At 42.6% G+C, this 24,959-nt stretch overlaps 1 protein-coding gene across 3 annotated transcripts in view; it reads right to left on the reverse strand.

Annotated features, from left to right (window-relative positions):
* Nucleotides 1-1,044: 1,044 nt before the first annotated feature.
* Nucleotides 1,045-24,959, reverse strand: part of LOC122931522 (interleukin-1 receptor type 1-like) — a 105,643-nt gene continuing 81,728 nt past the window's right edge. For all 3 annotated transcript variants that reach the window (XM_044285591.1, XM_044285592.1, XM_044285593.1), the window contains exons 8-11: nt 10,451-10,590; nt 6,677-6,820; nt 5,810-5,971; nt 1,045-1,768 (exon numbers count right to left, since the gene is read on the reverse strand). In XM_044285591.1, coding sequence (XP_044141526.1) covers nt 1,410-1,768; nt 5,810-5,971; nt 6,677-6,820; nt 10,451-10,590 — 805 coding nt within the window. In that variant the 3' untranslated portion in view covers nt 1,045-1,409. The remainder of the gene's footprint in view (nt 1,769-5,809; nt 5,972-6,676; nt 6,821-10,450; nt 10,591-24,959) is intronic.

Genomic DNA, 24,959 nt, shown 5'->3' on the forward strand with positions numbered 1-24,959 from the left:
AGTGTGCTGACTGCATTTTTTGCTGCCCTATTTAAAGTAGGTCCACATCAGATATGCAAAAAAAAGTGGATCGGATTTAAACCAAAAATACGCTCATGTGAATGGGGGCTAACTATGCAATTAATAACTGATGAACAGGTATAATATCTCTTGTCAACAACAAGATAGACTTAGGCCTCTTTCACACGGATGTTCCGGATTTACTCCAGATGCGTCGCGTGTGCATTGTGGGAAACCCGTGCGAGTGCACACGCAATTTCAGTCAGTTTTGACTGTGATTGCGTTGTTTAGTTTTTATCGCGCGGGTGCAATGCGTTTTGCACGCGCGTGATAAAAAACTGAATGTGGTACCCAGACCCGAACCCGGACTTCTTCACTGAAGTTCGGGTTTGGGTAAGGGTGTTCTGTAGATTTTATTATTTTCCCTTATAACATGGTTATAAGGGAAAATAATAGCATTCTTAATACAGAATGCTTACTAAAATGTCGATTGAGGGGTTAAAAAAAATATATAATTAACTCACCTTATCCAATTGATCGCGCAGCCGACATCATCTTCTTTCTTCAGGACCTGCAAAAGGCCCTTTGATGACGTAATCTTCTATTTTTATTCAGCAGGACCTGCACTGACGTCACCATGAGTGTGATTACGTCATCAAAGGTCCTTTTGCAGGTCCTGAAAGAAGAAGGAAGACGATGCCAGCTTCGCATTCAAGTGGATAAGGGGAGTTAAATTTATTTATTTTTTTACCCCTCAATCGACATTTTAGTAAGCATTCTGTATTAAGAATGTTATTATTTTCCCTTATAACCATGTTATAAGGGAAAATAATACAGGGAATTTACTTTAATGGGGTCCAGGGTTGCTCATCACTATAATCTCCTAGCAACCATGCGTGAAAATTGCACCTCATCCGCACTTGCTTGCGGATACTCGCGATTTTCACGCAGCCCCATTCATTTCTATGGGGCCTGCGTTGCGTGAAAAACGCAGAATATAGAACATTCTGTGATTTTCGCGGAACGCACAAGTGATGCATGTAAAACATCGCTCATGTACAAAGCCCCATTAAAATGAATGGGTCAGGATTTAGTGTAGGTGCAATGCGTCACGCATTGCACCCGCGCAGAATTTTTGCCCGTGTGAAAGGGGCCTTAAAAGAGTTCATAGGTTAAAAGTGAAATCCTGTGAAAGTGCAGTTATAGTAGGAGGTAGTATCTGAAATGATGACTTTTGTGCCAAAGCTGACAATGATATCTATGTAGTGTTCACATTATTGGCATGGAGAGTAACATGCTGCTGCTTTTTGTCCACAGCTCCAAACAAGGGCCTAGTGTTTTATTACATGTGTAAGGTTTGATAAATCACACGAATGTACAGTATCCAAGTCTTTAATACCCGCTTCATGTCAGTCTTCTGAATGGATGTAGTGCAGTTCCTTGTCAGAAGGACGCTGGGCTGGAGGCATCTGATATCGGATGTTTTTCCAGAACCTTGTATTAGGGGAAAGAGCGGCTTCTGTGAATTTTCCTTTCCATCGCACAGCGCCTTGCTTCTGTTTGAGGTATTTTATTGATTCAGGCATGTTGGTGTAGTCCATTTTCTCTATTTCAATCAAAACGACTGTTATTTTATCCCGAATAAGCGCGTCATACATAGCGATTTTTTGTTCAAAGTCATCACCACGGTCTTCACAGAATTTGTTTCCCAAAATGATAATTACTCTTCTGCTTTGTGCAATGGTCTCATCTACAAGGTCCGCCATGGCTGAAAGCATATCAAAATAGTATTACATATTGAAGAGTGAAAATATGTTAAGGGTTACTTGACATTTTATGACAACATTGATATCATGCAGGATTTACCTAGAGACAGGTACTAGCCTTAAAAAATGTTTAATTTTGCTTATCTAATGTCATTTTCTTTCAGAGGCTCGGGTTGCATGTCCAGTGCAGGGTAGTCTACAGTACTACACTGGTCCAGACGTCCCCTCTAATACTTTCCTTGATGCTGTGTGGCTCACGTGGGAGCCCTCACAGGGGGAGATTTATCAAAACTGGTGTAAAGGAAAACTGTCTTACTTACCCATAGCAACCATTTATATACTACCTTTTTAATTTTTAAGAACTCCTTTGTAAAAGATGGGAGACTCCAGTGGCGGCAGAGAGTAGTAATATTTAAATGACCACTCCAGTTAAAAATGAACTTTTTACTCTTTTATTTCATGTTACTACATATTTTCCCCACTGCAGTGCTAAATGGATGCTATCTCCATGACTCCAAGACCAATAACCAAGTCATCTGAATAGTAATAATAACCTCTCAAAAATTGTAAACCATTTGCGACAGAACAGCTCAATATTTGTAATAAAGGCCAAATGAAAAAATTATTTTTAGCGAAATATGGGTAAAATGCATCCAAGTATTGCACCCCCCCAACATGGGGCCCCACCCCTTTTTACAGATAATGGAGTAGATGTCACACTACAGATAACACGGTGATAACTCTCTGTGTACAGATAATGTAGTAGATGGCTGTGAACCCCCAGAATTCAGAACACACACAGTGTGACCTGAAGTCTGGGGCCAGGCTGCTACAGTGTGGGCCAAATTCTCTATCCACCCTACCATCACTACAGAACATACAAGGTAATGCAGTGCACATACCTGTTACATCCAGTGATGTCTCCTTTGATGTAGATGTTCTCTTTCCTCATCTTCTCCTTTCAGAGCAGACCACCATTTTTCAGCCATTTCTCATCTCGGAAGTTTGACAAAAAAAATCTTAGTTTACTACTTTTCCATCATCCTCTCATCTCCTGGACAAATCATCCTACCATCCCCAATACTCTGCCTACCGTGCTCCACAATATTATACTGAAGAAACAGATAAACCCCCTGATAATAGTAGTACCATGCAGATAGTGGCCTTTAATAATTATTGGCACACAGTGCCCTAAAAAACCTGCGCCAAGAAAATAGTGCCCCTGACACTAATAGTGTAAACATAACGTTCCCCCAAAATAATTGTAGTAAGCTAATACTGTACCAAGGTGCCCACACAGTAATAGTGCTCCGAAAAGTCCCACCAAGAGGAATAATTCTCTGCTAGAGCACACCTGGTAGTAATAGGGCTCCTACAGTGCCCCCAACATGTCCCCACTGTGCCCCAGAAGTAATAATGCTCCCATAGTGCCCATACTAATAATAATGTTCCACCAAGACCCCCAGAAGTAATAAAGCCCACCATAATGCCCCCAGTAGTAATAATTCTCCTTATAATTTGACAGTGCAAAAATACTCCCTTTTAATGCACCCGTTGAGCTAATGTCCCCATAGTGCCCCCATAATGTGTCAGTATAAAATACCCCCATAGTGCTCCTTTCCCCCCTTCCTCCTAGTGCCACCATAATGTCCCAGTATAAAATGCCCCATATATAGTGCCCCAGTCCTCAGTTTCCCCCATAATTTGCATGTATAAAATACTGCTTCTTAGTGACCCTGTAGATGACCCCATAGTACTCCTCTCTTCCCTTCTTCATAGTACCCACTATAATGTGCCCCAGTATAAAATGCCCCTATACAGAGCCCCCCAAATAAAATACTCCTTCTTTGTGGCATCAGTAGATGCCCGCAATAATGTGCCAGTAAGAAGTGCCCCCATAGTGCCACCCAATAATGTGGCAGTAAAAATTGCCCCCAATAATGTACCAGTAAGAAGTGCCCCCATAGATGCCCCCACAGTGCCCCCCAATAATGTGCCAGTAAGATGTGCCCCTATAGATGCCCCCCAATCATGTGCCAGTGAGAAGTGCCTCCCATAGATGGCCCCCCCCAAACATGTGCCAGTAGCCAGTATTGTACAATATAAAACATTAAACACTTATACTTACCTCCATGGCAGCGATGTGATGCAGGCCTCTTCAGGCTTGTGTCCCGCACTGCACGGCTCAGGTGGCACAATGACATAATTGCGCCACCTGCACCGGCCTCTGATAGGCTGCAGGCCTAGTTCCTGCAGCCTATCAGAGGAACGGAGACGCCCCACCCGTCCCTGCCCCGCAGCACATCCATCTGTATCGCTGTCCTGAGGACTGTGATACAGATGACTATGGGGATGAATGAATCCACAATGGAAGCGCTCATCTCCCTGTGACCTGCCGCCGCCCCCACTTTTGAGCAGGGCTGCGCCGCCTGGGGCGATCGCCTTACCTTTCCTAATTGGTGGTGCGCCCAGCTAGCGCCCCCTAAAATTTTGCACTGGGGCAACAGCCTTCCCCCACGCTACACCACTGACTGTGGAACACACAGATTCTCACGTGAGACCACAGTTGCTTCGGAAGGTGAAAGGGTATTATTAAGGGGTTGTGTAGCCATTATATATTGATAACCTAACCTCAGAATAGGTCATCAATATCTTATCAGTGGGGGTCCGACTTCTGGCACCCCCGCTGATTAGCTGTTTGAAGAGGAGGTACGAGTCCTACTTCCTCTCCAAGATTACACTTGCACGTCATCTCGGAAGTCTTGGTGGCACAGTGTAATTACAAGTGCTTGTTCCATTCACTTGAATAGGGCGAGAACAAGCGGGATGATGGGCAGTGTAATAAAGAGAAAGCAGGGAGCAAACGAGCATCGCCTCCTCTTCAACCAGATGATTGACGGGGTGTCGGAAGTCAGACCCCCACTGATCAGATATTAATAACCTATCCTGAGGATAGGTAATCAATATTTACTGACTGCATAAATCCTTTAATCTCTAAATCATTTTTTTTTAAATGATCAATTATAAATACCAGCACACTTACAAATAGAGGGAAGAAAATATTTTTGCTGGGAGTGCGTCTTTAAAGTGGCTCCAGAAAGAGGTTTAATAAAAAGTGAATGTCCAACCTTGATGTAAATAGGTTAGAGAGATACAGGAGTTTGCTGCATTCTGCATACATTAAACTCAATAATAAGCAGGCATGCAGGACTCACCACAGCACTGCAAGCATGCTATCTATCAATGTATATCTATGAAGGGGATTTTGAACTCTGTGGCACAAAACCGAGCTCTGAAAACATGTAAAATCAAAATTATTCAGCACAGAATTTAATGCTAAATATGTTGATTTCAAAAGATAGAGATTCACTTTAAAGGAAGTCTGTCACCTCCAGCAAGCCCCAATAAATACAGTAATACATATATAGAACATAGACTGCTGACTCCAGATCAGTAATTTGTATGTTGATACGCACTCCCATATCACCCCTGTGCACCCCCAACCAGCCGTGGAATACATTGAGAGGACTACTATGCATGCAAGATTTTAAGCTATTAATTTTGTGGCGTTCTTGATTTGTGCAGGATGACTTGTAGTTTTCATTAGTATCATTTTGGGGTTGATAACAGTTTTTTAATAGGTTTTTATTCAGTTTTTTGGTGGTGAATAATCAAAAAGCAGCATTTTTTTTTTTAAGGTGTTCACTAGTGCTGAGCTTCAGATTATAGACCCGAAGTCAATTTATTCTAGCACTTCTGTTTAATGCTGCCTCACTCAACACTAGAGTTCCCTGTATGGGATAAATTACTATTGTGTAGTGCGGATGCCGTTAGAGCAGGAGCCCTGCTCTCTGCTGCATAGGAGAATTGTGCAGTGCTTAGATTGGGCTGTCATGAAACACTAAACTTCTGTACCACTACAGTACCACTGCATCACTGTTCATAAATTAAAAAGTATATAATTTTTTGTAGAACATATTTTATGTTTTTACCTGTTTGTGAATGATTGACCAAAAATAAATAAAAACTATAGAAATACTTGCCTTGTCCTGGTAAATCATCTCGTCCAATTATAAACAATCGGTAACCACATTGCTTCTCTAGAACTTCTGGCAGCACTTTCAGGACAAATATGTCCATTTCATAAGAGCTGGTTGCCATGAATTTATTTGAGTATAATATGTAAGCATCATACAGTTTCCCATCTGCAAGAGTAATGACATCATTAGGAACAAAATAATTAGACTGGGGCTTAGTGAAATTAGAGATCTGTATAGTTCTACAAGTAGAATATGACTCTAGATATTTATCTATTTTGTATTTCAGTATAGTAAATATTAATCAAATCTATACATAAAACAATAAAATATACAGTAAATACTGTAAGGGGTTGTACAATTTGTAGACATCGATTGCAGTATTAATTCGGCTGCAAATATTTGATCAGGGTTCCTAAGATATTTATTCCATGGTTATAAAATAGAATTTAGCAACAAAATCTTAACCAAAACATAACCAAGAGCGAAATGTACTTGCGAACTATAAATCTTTTTAGCCTAACAAACTATGATACTATGTTAAAACCTTTAATATGGCAAAATAACTGTGGCCACCATTATCCCAAAATCATTTTGCTGACTGCTGTCTCACTTAGACAATTCCTTTGTAAAACAGAGCTGGTATGACACTCTAACCCCAGACAATAAGCTGTTTATTATTGTGGGAAGCCACATATGGCCATTCAAGTAAATGACCACCCATGTAATTGACAGTGTTAGCAGCTCTTACAGAGTGCCTATCCATTCTGACACACAGGGCAGTCCTAGTCCCATCTATGAACCCTAGCAGAATATTTGGACAAGGTTTGTTTTTATGAGGCAACCTCTTTTATATTGATAATTGAAACATACCTTTTTGATCTGAATTTGCGAAACAGGAAGTTCGATACCAAAGGACAATGTCAATTTTAAAAATTCGTATCGCAATTATAGCTATAACAATAACCAAGAACGCAGACACAAAAAATGCAATTAGGAATTCCCGTAAATTAGGATCTGCAAACACAATAGAGAATACAAGCAGAATTAGAAATGTAGTACATTTGTAAAAACATTATGATGCTAACAGAGATTTTCCAGTTTAAAAACTAAAAATAAGCATTGAGAACAGGTCCAGGTGGCGTACTTCTTTCCCCACAATGCACCTTCCAGGTTATTCCTTCAGTACCATCGCTCTCAATCCCATCTTTGAAGGCCCACACCCTCAGACTTTTCCACCCACTGTCACTTAGAGTGTCAGTTGTTTACCACCCACTGGCTCACCCACCCAGTTCCTGGATCACTTTGCTGCATGTTTTTCACACTTCCTGTTCTCATAACTATGTACCAATTCTCATTTTGAGTGAGCAGGGCCCTCATTCATGTTTCAATTGTTGACTTTGTTGTTGTGCAGATTATTGGTAACGAATGTTACGACAAATGCTTGTTCCTGATCATTTGCACATGTACAATCTGCTGGATCAATGTGGGATACATTACTAGGTGCATTGTGGAGGACATTAGTGGGGCTGCTGTGGGGGCATTACTGGAGGCACTATGGGGGACATTACTGGGGACACTGTGGGGAACATTAGTGGAGGCAATATGGGGAACATTACTGGAGGACATTGTGGGCGCATTATTGTTGGTGCAATTATAACATGTATTATTACTTGAGGGCACTATAGGGGATTAAAAACACTTGAGGCACTATAGGGGCAAAATTATTGTTGGAGATACTATAGGAGGCATTACTAATACTGGGGATCTATGGGGCTTTATTATTGCTGGAGGCTTCATAGGAGCCAATATTATTACTGGGGTACAATAGTGGGCATTATTATTATGAGGGGCACTATAGGAGGCATTATTATTACTGAGGCATTATTACTGGGAACAATTTTTCTGTAGTATAGTATTTGGGGACACTGGGGAATGAACACTTGCCTGGTAGTGCATCAGGATGACACTGTTAGGGCACCAGGGTGGGATGTAAGATGGATAAATGCTAAATCCAAGATGTCTATGTGACAAACTCTGCAAAGATGAGACATAGCTGAAAGAAGTCAACATGACTGTTTGTTCTGAATGGAAAAGTTGAGAAAAAAAAGGTCCACATCAGAGGAGACATCACTGGATGTAACAGATATGTAGTGTAGTGTTCTCCTATATTTTAGTAGTGCTAAAAGACAAGGCAGGATGCTGAAGGTACCGTTGGCTCTGTACTGTGACCATGCCTCACATCCTCATTCCCCTCCTCCATTACTTAATTAGGGAAAAGTGGAGGAGGAGGACAGAACATGGCAGTTTGCAATGGCCACCCCGGAGGGCTAGCTTCTGGGGAGGTATTTTGTGCTGCTGATACAGTATATTGTGCTGCACTATGGTATTTGGTTCTGCTGAGGTGGTATTTTGTGCTGCACTGTGGTATTGCTGACCCAACCTACTTGTGTTGGTCCTACCACCTTCTGTCAATTTGGAGCCATCTACAAAATGGGGGTTTCTTATTTGTTTTTTTCCAGGGCTAATTTAAATTCCCAGTGCAGTCAGACAGATATGGTCAACTACTATTTACTATATGTTCCTCAGATCTTTCTGATTGGCTGGTTTTTAGCTCAGCTCCAAGAGGGCAGAGCTGTGATCTGTGACTAAAGCTTAATGACAAAGCCCACAGGAATTCTGACATAGTCAAAACACCCCCCCCCCCCACTCCCATCTTATGCTTGGTACCATTTCCCTGTTCAAATTGGCTGCTCTGTGTAAGCGCAAATTTATCCTAGGCAAGGGCAGTATAATTATAAAATAGAGATTACTAACAAATCAGTAAGAAAAAGATGAACATCAGGTAACTGTCACTTGTTGTGCATTTTCATAAGTGTACAATGTATCTGATGATACTATATTCAATATGGATGATCATTGCCTTTAACAACATGTGATCAGCATGAACCTGAAAAAAAAAACAAGATGGGTTCATGGCAAGTTCAAAGTGTTAAAAGTAAATATATAGAGAGCATTATACTTCGTATTATTGTTTAGAGACATGGATTTATCTACACTGGTTTCTCTAAACATGTCTGTCTAAGGAACAATGGGCGTTTCATGGCTAAACCATGATCTGATAAGAGACATCCATAAAACACATCTGGTGTAGAATAGATATCTATTCATATATTCACACATATATATATATATATATATATATATATATATATTCCTGTGTGCATTTATTTAGCGTTTGGGCTTGTTAATGATTCATATATATTATGCAATATTGATGTATTTGTGTGTATCTCACTGAGAGGATATATTCTAGGGGCTATAGAGAGCGTTTAAGTTGAATTTTCCTAAATAGGGTCTATTCAGAGGAGCTGATGTTATTTCAAACATCATTACTCAATAGCTGAGACAGTTAAGGTATACAAACCAGGGGAAAAGTTAAAAGATTATGGTTCTCTTATCTGACCATAAATAAGATGGTATGTTAACTCTCAAGCTGGATCCGTGATGTCTGGGAAAGTGATTCTAAAGTGTCAAAGAATAATCCCTCCTAACTGATTTAAGGTGGAAAAGGTCAAAGTTTAAGTGGTGTAATAAAGCAATATATATGTGTTAATTCTTAAAATATTTAAAATTGTTATATGATACAACAGTGCCATCAAGTGGTAGATGGGCAGAAGTTTCTAAGGAATGCCAATTAAATGACATCATCCCCATGATTACCATACGTCACACCCACCTTATCTGATTGGAAATCCCTAATCTAGAAGGGGAAGAGTTCTTAGATAACATGGGGTATAAAGTATGCATGTGAGCGGTTAGACAAAAAAAACCTCAAATAAAACTAAAGGACTTCAACAAAAAAAAAATACAACACAAAAAAATCTTGCTACAAAGAAACATTGGCCATAAGAAGGATTTATCACAAAGAAACTTGGATTCATTTTTGTATACTGGAAAAGTTTTTGAGAACTGATCACATCCGAAACACTGTTCATCCTTGACCCGGTAATGTATATTTATACTTACTGATTGCGGTATTAATAAGATATTCCTCTTGGAATATAGTCAGGAGTTCCCATATTGTGGGAACGTATAGTATTAAACACCTCCCTAAATGCTAGTTGTCCTCTTAGCAAAGATACATATTGCTAATGGGAGATTAGACATTGTCTGAGTAGAGGAAAAACTCTGGGAAATTATATTTCCATAGTCTGATTGCCAAGCGGGGTATAATATCATTAATATATATATATATATATATATATATCTTTGATTGGTCATAAGGACACAGTGGATCAGTTATTCTTCCTGTATTAATCCGTGTTTATCCTTTTTATCTTCAATTTTGATATTGTCCTTGTATTAATTTGCATGTAATTCTTTTTTACTGTATTTATTTGTAATAAATTATATTTTATATAATTGCACCCTGTTTCATTAGCTGCACAAATTAATTTTAGATCTCATCAATAAAAGAACGGGCGTTAATATGTCCACCAATTAAATTTTTCATTTTTCATATTCCATAAAAATATGAAATCATAATTTTTATGATTTCATATCTTATATGAAATAAATACCCGACACACTCATGAGGCTTCTCAATATAGTTCACATACCAAAAAAAGTCAAATCAATTTATACCTGGCTTTTTGAATGTAATATAAAATTTAGTTTCTGAAAAATGGGAGTTACAGTAAAATTGTCTGTTGTAGTCCTGTTCCATCACTTTTGTAAAGTTCAGGGTTCTGAAATTTAGTATCCCATCTTCTCTAGATGTGTAACTAAGAAAAAAAAAATATTATATCAGGTTTTTTTGTAACAAATTAAAGGGGTACTCCAGGGTTTTAATATTGACGACCTATCCTCAGGATAGGTCATCAATATCAGATTGGCGGGGGTCTGACACCCGGCACCCCTGCCGATAAACTGTATGAAGAGAAGATGCGCGAGTGTTGTCTCCTGTTCATCATAGACATAGCAGCAGTGAGCATGAAGAGAAAAGGGAGACGGCATGGGCTTACTGTGTGCACCTTCTCTTCATACAACTGATCGGTGGGGGTGCCGGGTGTCGACCCCCGCCCATCTGATATCCTGAGGATAGGTCATCAATATTAAAAGCCCAGAGAACCCCTTTAAAGATTAATAAACAAATAATGAAAAAAACCTAGAAGAAATGGTTATCTTTTTGTGCTGTAAGCCAATTTACCAATTTTACTAGTTTGTGATATCAAAGTAAAAATATGGAAAATTCAGCCCGATACAAACGTAAAAACACAAAATGCAATCGCACACTGCAACCAGCACTCTGCCCTGCCTTTATGCTGGATGTTGAATAAGGCATTGGTGTACATTTTGGCCAAAGCGTAATAAGCCACTCACCACGTCAAGGTCGCCTTCATGAGTGGTCCCTAACACTAGTTCCTACCTTTTATGGGCCATGACAGCCACATAAAGTCCAGGGAGCGCAGGTACAGCATGCACGCCAAGCACACTCTGCTTTTAACCCCGTCCGGTGCCATTACAGCTTTCATCGGATCCAGGGATGCAAGTACCAACATGCATGCTGAGCCCACTATATACTTCTCCTGGAGCCAAATGGCTACTGGTAGGTGCTTTTTAAGCAGACTCAGTTTTATACTGACTTTAAAACCAGCCTCCAGGGCATACTAACTGGTCAGGTGTGCATGACTGCTTGGAGATCGCCACACCTCCAATATATACTACAAAGAAAAAATATGGAAAATTCAGCCCGCACAACCCCTAGCAGGTGCAGATTGCTATGGCGAAATACAGATACAAACGTAAAAACACAAAATGCAATCGCACACTGCAACCAGCACTCTGCCCTGCCTCTATGCTGGATGTTGAATAAGGCATTGGTGTACATTTTGGCCAAAGCGTAATAAGCCACTCACCACGTCAAGGTCGCCTTCATGAGTGGTCCCTAACACTAGTTCCTACCTTTTATGGGCCATGACAGCCACATAAAGTCCAGGGAGCGCAGGTACAGCATGCACGCCAAGCGCACTCTGCTTTTAACCCCGTCCGGTGCCATTACAGCTTTCATCGGATCCAGGGATGCAAGTACCAACATGCATGCTGAGCGCACTATATACCTCTCCTGGATCCTAATGGCTACTGGTAGGTGCTATATAAGCAGACTCAGTTTTATACTGACTTTAAAACCAGCCTCCAGGGGGCAGATTAACTGGACAGGTGTGCTTGACTGCTTGGAGATCGCCACGCCTCCAATATGTACTACAAAGAAAAAATATGGAAAATTCAGCCCGCACAACCCCTAGCAGGTGCAGATTGCTATGGCGAAATACAGATACAAACGTAAAAACACAAAATGCTATCGCACACTGCGTAGCATCTACCAGTAGCCATTAGGCTCCAGGAGAGGTATATAGTGGGCTCAGCATGCATGTTGGTACTTGCATCCCTGGATCCGATGAAAGCTGTAATGGCACCGGACGGGGTTAAAAGCAGAGTGCGCTTGGCGTGCATGCTGTACCTGCGCTCCCTGGACTTTATGTGGCTGTCATGGCCCATAAAAGGTAGGAACTAGTGTTAGGGACCACTCATGAAGGCGACCTTGACGTGGTGAGTGGCTTATTACGCTTTGGCCAAAATGTACACCAATGCCTTATTCAACATCCAGCATAAAGGCAGGGCAGAGTGCTGGTTGCAGTGTGCGATTGCATTTTGTGTTTTTACGTTTGTGATATCAAAGTAGCTAAAAGATGCTGGCATGTAGAGATGAGTGAATTTCTTGAAATTCATTTTGCATCTGAAATTTATTCTTGTCTGAATCGATTCTACACAAATTAAATACGCTCCAATTGACCTGATAATTGGTATATTGTACTTTGAGGTCTCAGATTTTTTTTATATCTTTGTTATCAGATTTTTAAGCTCTTGTCCGTGATGACAGCATTAGCAAATAATTTCATTGTTACACTGATATATATATATATATATAGATCCATAAAAGAAGTTTCAGGCAGCACTCCTGTCGTTTTACTCAGCCGTAGCTGTGTGGTGCCGGCGGTGGTCCCTCGATTCGAGACATAAAACAATGAAGAAAATCCGCAGCACTCCTTGAAGTGTAGAAAAAATGTGTAGTTTTATTCACACATGTCAAATAAGACAACGTTTCGGTTCTCTCACAGAACCTTTTTCAAGTCAAGTGAACATAAAGTGCATAAGTGCTAGTATAAATACATCATCACATTGTAATCAATTAGTCATCAACCAATACAAAATCAGTGCACTCCCATATTTAGGGCATGTTACAATTCATTCCTTCTCTCTCTGTGCCTAGATAGAGACTAATCACAGTGCTTCTCCATTCATGATTCCCATTTACTACATACAAGTGCCAAAATTAGAGTGCAAAGTGCAATATAAACCCTATGTCCTAAGTTACCTTGCTGTGGTTATATCTGAAGGAACAGGAGGAAGGAACTTTTTTGAAGACGAAGCGCTTGGGATCTTTCCCGTGTCTGGGATGCGTTAATTGCAAACTGATGCAAAAAGGATCAGCGTTTGCGCATCCAGACACGGGAGAAATCTTCAAGATAAGGCATTATCTCACATGTGATTCATCATGGGTGATATATGTTTTATGGTGTCCATGCAAGGTGTTATACGTGGGTGAAACCACATGCGATGTAAAAACTAGGTTGAATAACCACAGACAATCTATCAGGAATAAAAGACGAGATTTGCCCGTATCGAAACATTTTGCCGAAAAAAATCATAAAGAGAGTGAGTTGAGATTCATGCTTTTGGATCATGTAAAACCATTGGACAGAGGAGGGGACCGTTTAACCATCTTAAAGAAAACTGAGCTTAGATGGATTTTTCGGTTAGATACTCTGAAACCCAAAGGGTTAAATGTCGAATTTAGGGTGACAGGAGGGATGGTTGGATAATGCCCTTTCACTGATCTAACTTCTGTGTGTATTCAGTATAATGTATGGGGTGGACCCAATGGATGTTACATGACGAATTCATGATAGAATATTCTATGCTCTTTTTGAAAATATGGTTCAAGCCTTTACCTTTGCTGGTTGGTAAGAGGCAAGAAGGAACAGAAGGAGTTAAAGGCGCAAGACAATGCCCAAACGATTGCCCTAGAGTAAAATGGCGGAAGAGATCTATGAGTTGGCGTGGATCACTGCCGCGGCTTACTGGCACGCATGCGTGCGTGGTGGTGGCGGACGGAGTGGATCTGACGTCATGACGTTAGATCTCCGCCTTCGGATGACGCAGAGAGGTTATGTACTGCGTTGTCAGTGGGGATGGAATTGACACATGCGCACTGAGGAGGGAGAGACGCGAGCGGTGGCGTGCCTCCACACAAGTTCAGACGCCATCTCCTCCTGTTCCTTTAGATATAACCACAGCAAGGTAACTTAGGACATAGGGTTTATATTGCACTTTGCACTCTAATTTTGGCACTTGTATGTAGTAAATGGGAATCATGAATGGAGAAGCACTGTGATTAGTCTCTATCTAGGCACAGAGAGAGAAGGAATGAATTGTAACATGCCCTAAATATGGGAGTGCACTGATTTTGTATTGGTTGATGACTAATTGATTACAATGTGATGATGTATTTATACTAGCACTTATGCACTTTATGTTCACTTGACTTGAAAAAGGTTCTGTGAGAGAACCGAAACGTTGTCTTATTTGACATGTGTGAATAAAACTACACATTTTTTCTACACTTCAAGGAGTGCTGCGGATTTTCTTCATTATATATATATATATATATTGGTAAAGGCATGGTTAACGGTATTAACAAACAGCATGTTTAAAAAATAGGGGAACATTTATTAACCCCTTAAGGCCCAGAGGTTTTTATTTATTTTTTGCGTTTTAGTTTTTTGCGCTTCCTGCCATCCCAGAGCCATAACTTTTTTATTTGTCTGTTCACATAGCCATATGAGGGCTTGTTTTTTGCGGAACATGTTGTACTTTACAACGCCACCATTTAATATTGCATATAATGTAGTGGGAAGCGGGAAAAAAATTCCAAATGGAGTGAAATTGCAAAAAAAAAAATGCAATTCCACCACAGTTTAAAAATTTTTTATTTTTATTTACGCCGTTCTATGTGCGATAAAACAGACTGGTTACTTTTATTCTACAGGTCAGTACAAATCTGTAGATACCTTATATGTATAGTTTTTCTTGCGTTTTGATAGTGATAAAAAAAATTAAAGTGGGAAAAAAATCTGTTTTATTTTTTTGTCGCCATATTTTGACCCCTATAACTTTTTTTGTAAATATGTTTAAGGAGCTGTATTGGGGCTCATTGTTTGCGGGGTGATCTGAACTTTTCATTGATACCATTCTGAGGTTGTATATAACTTTTTGATCTCTTTTTGTTTTATTTTTTGTAGAAAAAGAAGCCACCAAAAACGGTGAATCGGCTATTTGGGCGCTTTTTTCCATTTTGCAGTATGGGGAATATATTTTTATATTTTTATACTATGGGCGTTTTCGCACATTATGAGACCCATGATGTGTATTTTTTTATTTTTTTAGTTCTTTTATTTTTATTTTGGGAAAAGGGGGGTGATTAGAATTTTTATGTTTTTATTTATTCATTTTATTATAATTTTTTTACACTTTTTTTTATAATAGGGAACTATAACAACCAAACATCTTAGGCTACTTTCACACTAGCGTTCGGCTGTCCGCTCGTGAGCTCCGTTTGAAGGGGCTCACGAGCGGACCCGAACGCTTCCGTCCAGCCCTGATGCAGTCTGAATGGATGCGGATCCGCTCAGACTGCATCAGTCTGGCGGCGTTCTGCCTCCGCTCCGCTCGCCTCCGCACGGACAGGCGGACAGCTGAACGCTGCTTGCAGCGTTCGGGTGTCCGCCTGGCCGTGCGGAGGCGTGCGGATCCGTCCAGACTTACAATGTAAGTCAATGGGGACGGATCCGTTTGAGGATGCCACAATATGGCTCAATCTTCAAGCGGATCCGTCCCCCATTGACTTTACATTGAAAGTCTGGACGGATCCGTCCGAGGCTATTTTGACACTTAGCTTTTATATGCCAAAATAATGCAGACGGATCCGTTCTGAACGGAGCCTCCGTCTGCATTATTATGATCGGATCTGTTCAGAACGGATCCGATCGAACGCTAGTGTGAAAGTAGCCTTATTGGTATTATCATAGATTCCAATGCACTTGCATTAGAATCTAGGATCATTTTACTAGTTTCCTGTGGAGCCCTATTACAGGCAAGGGCTCCATGGGAAATACTATGCAGCAGCCTCCTGTCATTCATAAAGACAGGGGCTGCTGCATACACGCTCCGGCTCCTCTGATCGCCACACGGGGGAACCGGAGCGCAACCGAAAGTGCGCACTTTCGGTTTCACCGCGCTCAGATGCCGTGGTCAGGATTAACCACGGCATCTGAGGGGTTAAATGTCCGTGAAAGTATGTGGTAACAGGGGCAGAATACCTGCCCATATGTATACACAAATACAAGTGTTATTTGTCAGAAGAAACTGTGATTTGTTCTGAAGTGGGAAAAGCTCAGAAAAACTTTCCATTTTATTTGGGAGCAGTAGTACAGTGTGGATGCAGACAGTGTAAGTTGTGTAGAGGTAATAGTGGAAGAAATTATAGTGCCAGCAGTATCAGCACATAATGACATAGATATGGCAGCAAAAGAATGTGTGTGGGGCTGTGTTAGAGTGGTAGTAGTAGTGGCGGCTGTGTAGCAGTAATAGTAGTGGCAGTAGGTTTATGGCAGCAGCAGCTATTCTGTATGGAACATGATGGTAGGCAGGTAGACAGTGGCATGATGGGGCACCATCAGCCAGGGCAAATCTATTAATTGGCCTCAGATGGAGTGTGGCAGTGGAGCTGCCAGAGTGGCATACTGAGGTCAGTAAAATGGTGTATCTCATCCAGAGAAATGAGAGCATGAAGTCTGGAAAAAAAGTGTTTTTCCTCTCTGTTCATCAGCTAGACTATAGGTGTAATTAGCAGCCAGTTGAGGAGCTCAGGTAAGTGTGAGCTGAGTTCTGTCAATGGTGCTCCCAGTCTGGGGAAGAAGTAGGCTCACCAAGGCCTGTGGGAGTCAATACCCTCTGATCAAATGTGTGGTATGCACTGTAATTTATATGTTGGGATGCTGGTCTTGCTAGTAGTATGGGTATAGTTTGTACTGTGTAGTTAGTGGCCAGATGGCCGAGGATTTTGTTTGTGCTTGAAAGTGCACTGACTTCTGTAAAAGCAATAATAAAGCTAGTTGCGGAAAGTTTTCACTCAAATCTATGCTGTTGGAGTGGTTTCTTGAAGTGTGCCAACCATCTAAGCTGAGAAAATGGTGATCCCAGAGAGCTAAATGACCATGTTGTTACACAGAGGTATGTGAAAATCCTCATGGATCCATGCCTCATTCTTTTTGACAGAATGAATCATCCCCCAGAGCGTTTAGCTTCGGAACTCATGGGGGCACAGGCACCTTATATAAATATATATGTATGTGGTGTTTGCCTTTCTCCCCCCCCCCCCCCCCCTTATTCCCGCTCTTCTTACTGTTCAGAATTATCTGAAATTACGGCTGAAGTGTTAGGGAATCGATTGGTTCCAGTTTTTGCTGTCAATACTGGGCTCTGGAGAGCCAAATCTGACTGGTTGCTGGTGGTTGCTGGGGGAGAAATCCAGCCCTTGAATTTGTTGACATGTTTGTGACGGGAAGTTTGTTCCCTTTATATTGGTTCTTCTGAGGTTCGGGGTCAGTTTCAAGAAGAAGCCCCCCCCCCCCCCCTTTGTTAGTGGGGTAGAATCACTCAGTGGAGCTGGGTGGATGTAGTTCTCATTAATTAAATTTGGTTATGGATTTAGTTAATTATTTATTTATTGTGGAACATATTATATTTAATTATTTATTATGAAAATATTATTCCGGCCATTTGTCATCCAATATAGGTTGTAGTGTCTTTATTTATTTTAGTATAAGTTTAAGTTATGGAAGGGTGAAAAGTGCCTCCATGTGATGTTTTGTACACTGGCAGAGGACAACTTTGTCTGCTTAGGGGGTGACAATGCCACCTGACATGCTGAAAACCTTCTACATTATCTGGATGATACTGATCTGGCTTTTGAGGCCTCTGCTGCTTGTGGTAGCAGAGACAGTGGAAGGTGGGTAACTCAATTCTTTCCGGCTCTGCTTCCCACTGAGATGATTGGTCATCATGGCCTGTGTTGTCATCACCATCAACAGCCTTATGTTCCTGCATGTGCGTTTCCTCCTGCTTCTCCTTATGCTCCAGTGGCAGCTCCTCAACCTCATATTTCTCCTCCAGGGGACTTTCTCTGTATGGGTCTCCAACAGCTACAGGATGGCCAGCAAGATGTGAAAGCTATTTTTCCCATCGTCTATACCAGGGTTTCTCAACTCCGGTCCTCGGGACCCACCTACCAGTCTGGATTTGAGAATATCCCACAGAATTAATACCTGTGGTAAGTCCTGATGCATTGACACTAATTATATCACCTGCTCTATACTAAGGAAATCCTGAAAACATGACTGGTAGGTGGGTCCCGAGGACCGGAGTTGAGAAACCCTGGTCTATACTCATCAGCTTGACCATCTGTTCTAAGGTAAATATCAGGTAGATGACATTGTTTATGCCAAAGTTGCCCCAGCTGACAAATCTGGTAGCCTCTTTGAAGGGCCTTAGTACATGACAGACGTCTCTGATGAGCTGCCAATGCCTCCCCTCGGAACAACACATGCTGCTGAGGTGGTCAGATGCATGATGAAATCACTCACTGCTTTATGCTGCTCATACAGATGTTCTAGCATATGCAAAGTAGAATTCCAGTGACTTGGAATTCCAGCAAGTTGGAATGTCATGGATAAAGTGGTGCAATGGCAGACCATTCTGTTGCTGTAAGTCAGGAAGGAGTTCCTTTCCACATAAGAATGGCTTTAGTGTGAGGACAGTCTCCTGAAAAAGACCATAGCCTTCTGCAAGCCACTGTACTTAAAAAAAAAAAAAAATCATTCCATCACTACATTTATTATGTAAGTCATACAAGGAGCATGTGCTTTTCCCCCCAAATACAATGCAGCCATAATGTTCCTGCCATTGTCCCTGACTACACTGCATAGTTGGAAATGGTGGGGAGACAGTCAGTGAGATGTCTGCTGCTTGATGCGCTTTAGCTATTGATCGGCTGTCTGACTACTCTCACCCAGGCTGATCAGCTCTAATGCAACATGGCAATGTTTCACTTTATACATACAATAATAAGGAGGGGGAGTGGATGCAATGCTCTGCTCTGCTTCTGTTGTGGATTGGATGATGTTCATGGAGGAGGAAGTGAAGGAGGAGGATAAGTGCCTGATGTGGGAACCAGTCCAACATAAAAGTGGAGGTGTCAATAGGACCTGGCCTCATTGCTGTGGTGTTGCATTGCTGTAGCCACACAAAGTATTGACCCAGTGGGCCATGAAAGATATATACTGTCCCTGCCTGTAACAGATGCTGTAGGTGTCCACAGTGGCGTGCACCTTGCCACACAACGAACATTGCAAGGAGAGGCCCAAGTTCTCTACCATGTAACAGTACAAGGCAGGAATGGCTTTTTTGGAAATATAATGCAAGATATATATCTTCTATTGAGGCTAAGCACACACCATCAGCTCCCTAAAGGAAGCAAAATCCACTAAGTGGTATGGCAACAACTGCACTGCCAGCAACTTGGGCAGGTGTGAGTTAAGGTGCACCAGTAAATTGCTGGACATGTACAGTTGTTTCCTGGCCACATAATCCATTATCAATGGCTGGCGATGGAGTTGAAGTAGAAGGAGTAGTCTGAGCCTGAGATGCAGTAACTGATGATGACGATTGCAAGGACACTGTACCGCACATAGATGAGGCTTAGCTGCTGTAAAGGAAACCTGGAGAAGGAGGACACTTTTTTGTGCTAAATGGCAGCCACTTCTTTTGTCCTACAGTAACTGATAATACCGCATCATGTGCTGCAATAGAGCCATAGTGCCTACATTTGTGTTTAAACTAGGGTTGTACCGGGTATAGAATTATTGATACCCAATCAATATTTTTGCACAGGTATCGATTCGATTTGCCCTTTACCGATACTAGGCGGCACCAATGTACAGCCTAGTATCAGAGAACATGGAGCGCGCTGCTCTCAGCGTGCTCCTTGTTCCCTCAGCAGCACAGGGGAGAAGGAGTCTCTACCACCCCCCTGTGCCTGCACTGCCACCAATAAAAAGTGAGAGGGGAAGAGGAGGGGAGGGGCTGTGGCCACTGCACCACCAATGAAGATAGCTAAACCATTTAGGCTACTTTCACACTAGCGTTCGATCGGATCCGTTCTGAACGGATCCGATCATAATAATGCAGACGGAGGCTCCGTTCAGAACGGATCCGTCTGCATTATTTTAGCATATAACAGCTAAGTGTGAAAATAGCCTCGTACGGATCCGTCCAGACTTTCAATGTAAAGTCAATGGGGGACGGATCCGCCTGAAGATTGAGCCAAATTGTGGCATCTTCAAACGGATCCGTCCCCATTGACTTACATTGTAAGTCTGGACGGATCCGCACGCCTCCGCACGGCCAGGCGGACACCCGAACGCTGCAAGCAGCGTTCAGCTGTCCGCCTGTCCGTGCGGAGGCGAGCGGAGCGGAGGCTGAACGCCACCAGACTGATGCAGTCTGAGCGGATCCGCTCCATTCAGACTGCATCAGGGCTGGACGGCTGCGTTCGGGTCCGCTCGTGAGCCCCTTCAAACGGAGCTCACGAGCGGACCGACGAACGCTAGTGTGAAAGTAGCCTAATACAAATACAGGAGGCAGGTGCCGGCTGCAGAATCACATAGTCGGCATCCGACCTCTATGACAGGGAGCTGAAATCTGCATCAGTTAACCATTCAGGTGCGGCACCTGAGGGGTTAACTGTCGCGGATCGCAGCTCCCTGTCATAGAGGTCGGGTGCCAGCTATGTGATTCTGCTGCCAGAACACACCTCCTGTATTTGTATTAAACGTTAGTTATCTTCATTGGAGGGGCAGTGCGCCCCTCCCCAGTATTAAAAATATTGGTGGTGCAGTGCGCCCCCCCAACCTCCCCAGTATTAGAACATTGGTGGCACAGTGAGCCCCCCCCATCCCCCCAGTATTAAATCATTGGTGGCAGTGGCCACAGGGTTCCCTCCCCTTGTCACGGAAGGTGTACAGAAAACTAGAAGTCACAAAATGAAGATCCGACTGACTGGATCCAAAACGAAGGAACCAAAGGGAAAGCCCTGCAACAGACCTGGCTCTCTCCCTAACTGCTCAGCCTATGCAAAAATCTCAATGGTAGATGATCGCATATCCTCGTTCCTCGACTGTATAACACCTGAACACACTATAATAGTGAGGGGACACGACCACCGGCTCCCTACACTTGATACAGAGGGAGTCAGGGTCACCTGGGATCCAGCAAACAGGAAAACACAAATGAATGAACAAAACTTATCTGTAGATTCAGTAGTAGCATCCAGCATGCACACACTCCAGGAAGTTGTATAAACCGCAAAGTGATGCAGTATGGGAAGGGATTTAAAGGGATGCAATCAGTGAACTACATGACAGCTGAGAGAGGCTAACGAAATGAGAAAACGAAAGCAAAACAAAAGGAACCTCAAGCAGGAGGTTATGAAGAATATCTGACAGAGCTTCTCAGATGTCTGGTGGTGACAGTACCCCTCCTTCTACGAGTGGACTCCGGACACTCAGAGCCCACCTTCTCAGGATGGGACCTATGGAAAGCCCTGATGAGACGAGTGGCCTTAATGTCCGTCACTGGGACCCACATCCTCTCCTCAGGACCATAACCCTCCCAATGAACGAGGTACTGGAGAGAACCGCGGACAACACGAGAATCCACAATCCTAGAGACCTGAAATTCAATATTACCATCAACCACAATCGGAGGAGGAGGCAAAGACGAGGGTACAATGGGTTGGACATAAGGTTTTAATAAGGACTTATGAAAAACATTATGGATCTTCCAAGTCTGAGGAAGATCAAGACGGTAGGCAACAGGATTGATGACGGACAAGATTTTGTAAGGCCCAATAAACTTAGGACCCAACTTCCAGGAGGGAACCTTCAATTTGATATTCTTAGTAGACAACCACACCAGATCACCAACATTCAGGTCCGGACCAGGCACACGTCTCTTATCCGCCACACGCTTATATCTCTCACTCATGCTCTTTAGATTATCCTGAATCTTTTGCCAAATAGATGACAAAGACGAGGAGAATCTGTCCTCATCAGGCAAACCAGAAGACCCCTCTCCAGAGAATGTCCTAAACTGCGGATAAAACCCATATGCACCAAAAAATGGTGACTTATCAGAGGACTCCTGACGACGGTTATTTAAAGCAAACTCAGCAAGGGACAAAAAAGAACACCAATCCTCCTGATTCTCCGCCACAAAACAGCGCAGATATGTCTCCAGATTCTGATTGACGCGCTCTGTCTGGCCATTCGACTGCGGGTGGAAAGCAGAAAAGAATGACAACCGAACCCCCAAGCGAGAACAGACAGCCTTCCAGAATCTGGAAAAATACTGCGTGCCCCTATCAGAGACTATGTCTGAAGGAATACCATGCAATTTGACAATGTGGTCAATAAAAGCCTGCGCCAGCGTCTTAGCATTGGGCAAGCCAGGAAAAGAAATGCACCATTTTGCTAAAACGGTCCACCACCACCAGAATCACAGTCTTCTCCGAGGAACGAGGCAGGTCCGTAATGAAGTCCATGGACAGATGTGTCCAAGGACGGGAAGGAATGGGTAACGGAAGGAGAGGACCTGATGGCCGTGAATGAGGGACCTTGGCACGAGTGCAGGTCTCGCAGGCTGCCACAAAACCCTCAACCGACTTACGAAGCGCCGGCCACCAGAATCTCTGAGCGATGAGATCCACTGTGGCTCTTGCCCCCGGATGCCCAGCAAAGACAGTATCGTGGTGCTCCTTAAAAATCTTGTGTCTTAAAGCGAGAGGCACAAACAACCTCCCAGGAGGACAAAGATCAGGAGCCTCTGACTGGGCTACCTGAACCTCTGCCTCCAATTCAGGATAAAGAGCAGAGACCACCACACCTTCAGCCAAAATGGGACCCGGGTCTTCAAAATTCCCACCTACCGGAAAACAACGTGACAGGGCATCCGCCTTCACATTCTTAACCCCAGGGCGGAACGTAACAACAAAATTAAACCTTGAAAAGAAAAAAGACCATCTGGCCTGTCTCGGGTTCAGACGCTTGGCTGACTCCAAGTAGGCCAGATTCTTATGGTCAGTAAACACGGTAATAGGGTGTCTGGCTCCCTCTAGCCAATGGCGCCATTCCTCAAAAGCTAACTTGATGGCCGACAACTCCCTATCTCCCACATCGTAATTTCTCTCTGCGGAGGAGAGTTTCTTCGAGAAAAAGGCACACGGTCGTCATTTGGCAGGAGAGGGACCCTGAGACAAGACCGCACCCACACCCACCTCAGAAGCGTCCACCTCAACTATGAAGGACAGAGAAATATCAGGTTGTACCAAGATGGGAGCAGAAGCAAAACTCTCCTTGATACTAGAAAAGGCCTTAGGCGCCTCTACCGACCAGGAGGAAAAATCTACCCCCTTTCTAGTCATATCAGTGAGTGGTTTAACAACAGAGGAATAATTCAAAATAAACTTCCTGTAATAATTGGCAAAACCCAAAAAACACATCAGCGCTATCTGATTCTCAGGAAGCTCCCACTCAAGCACAGCGCGGACCTTCTCGGGGTCCATGCGAAAACCAGAAGCGGAGAGAAGAAACCCCAGAAATTGAATTTCTGGAACCGCTAACACACATTTTTCCAGTTTAGCGTACAACTTATTCTCCTGCAGGATGAGCAAGACCTGACGTAGGTGGTCCTTATGAGTTTTGAAATCAGGAGAAAAAATCCAAATGTCATCTAGATACACTAATACAAATTTCCCCATTAAATGATAAAAAATGCTGTTCACAAAATGCTGAAAGACGGCTGGAGCATTCATCAAACCAAAAGGCATAACCAAATTCTCAAAATGGCCCTCAGGGGTATTGAAGGCCGTCTTCCAATCGTCTCCTTCTCTGACCCTGACCAGGTTGTATGCCCCTCTTAGATCCAACTTGGAAAAAACTTTAGCCCCAACAATCTGGGTAAACAGATCTGGGATTAGAGGAAGCGGATAAGGGTCACGAATTGTGATACTGTACAGCTCCCTGAAATCCAGACATGGTCTTAAAGAACCATCTTTTTTCTTAACAAAGAAAAAAAACAGCGGCAACAGGTGACTTCGAGGGTCGTATGTGTCCCTTTCTCAGACTCTCAGAGATATAAGCACGCATAGCTACCCTTTCAGGTTGGGAGAGATTGTATAAACGAGATTTAGTCAGCTTGGCGCCTGGGATGAGATTAATAGGGCAATCGTACTCCCTGTGAGGGGGCAAGTCCTGAACACCACTCTCAGAAAACACATCCGAAAATTCAGAGAGAAAAGATGGTACAGTCTTAGTAGAAACCTCTGAAACAGATGTCGTGAGGCAATTCTCTCTGCAAAAGTCACTCCAACCATTTATTTGCCTCGCTTGCCAATCAATGGTGGGGCTATGTTTAGTGAGCCAGGGTAGCCCCAACACTAGAGGAGTAGGCAACCTGCTTAGGACGAAACATGACACATCCTCAACATGAGTATCACTCACAATCAAACTGATATTGTGAACTATGCCCTTTAACGATTTCTGAGAAAGTGAACGGATTCAATAGCAAAAACAGGTATATCCTTTCCCAAAATGCATACCTGGAAACCATGAGTTATAGCAAATTGATTATCAATGAGATTGACAGCTGCTCCACTATCTACAAAAATCTCACAAAAAATGTTCTTGCTCTCTAGCGCCACATTGGCAGGTAGGACAAAACGGGAACTACAAGCAAACGGAAAACCTTCAATTTCCGCATCAACCTTGCCAATAGTAACAGATGGAATGTTTTTAGAGGATTTTTTTCTTTTTGTTTCTTTATTACTCTCAAAAAACTGCCTGAATCTCCTAGAGTG

The sequence above is a fragment of the Bufo gargarizans genome, chromosome 3 (assembly GCF_014858855.1).
Source record: "Bufo gargarizans isolate SCDJY-AF-19 chromosome 3, ASM1485885v1, whole genome shotgun sequence".
Taxonomy (NCBI): domain Eukaryota; kingdom Metazoa; phylum Chordata; class Amphibia; order Anura; family Bufonidae; genus Bufo; species Bufo gargarizans.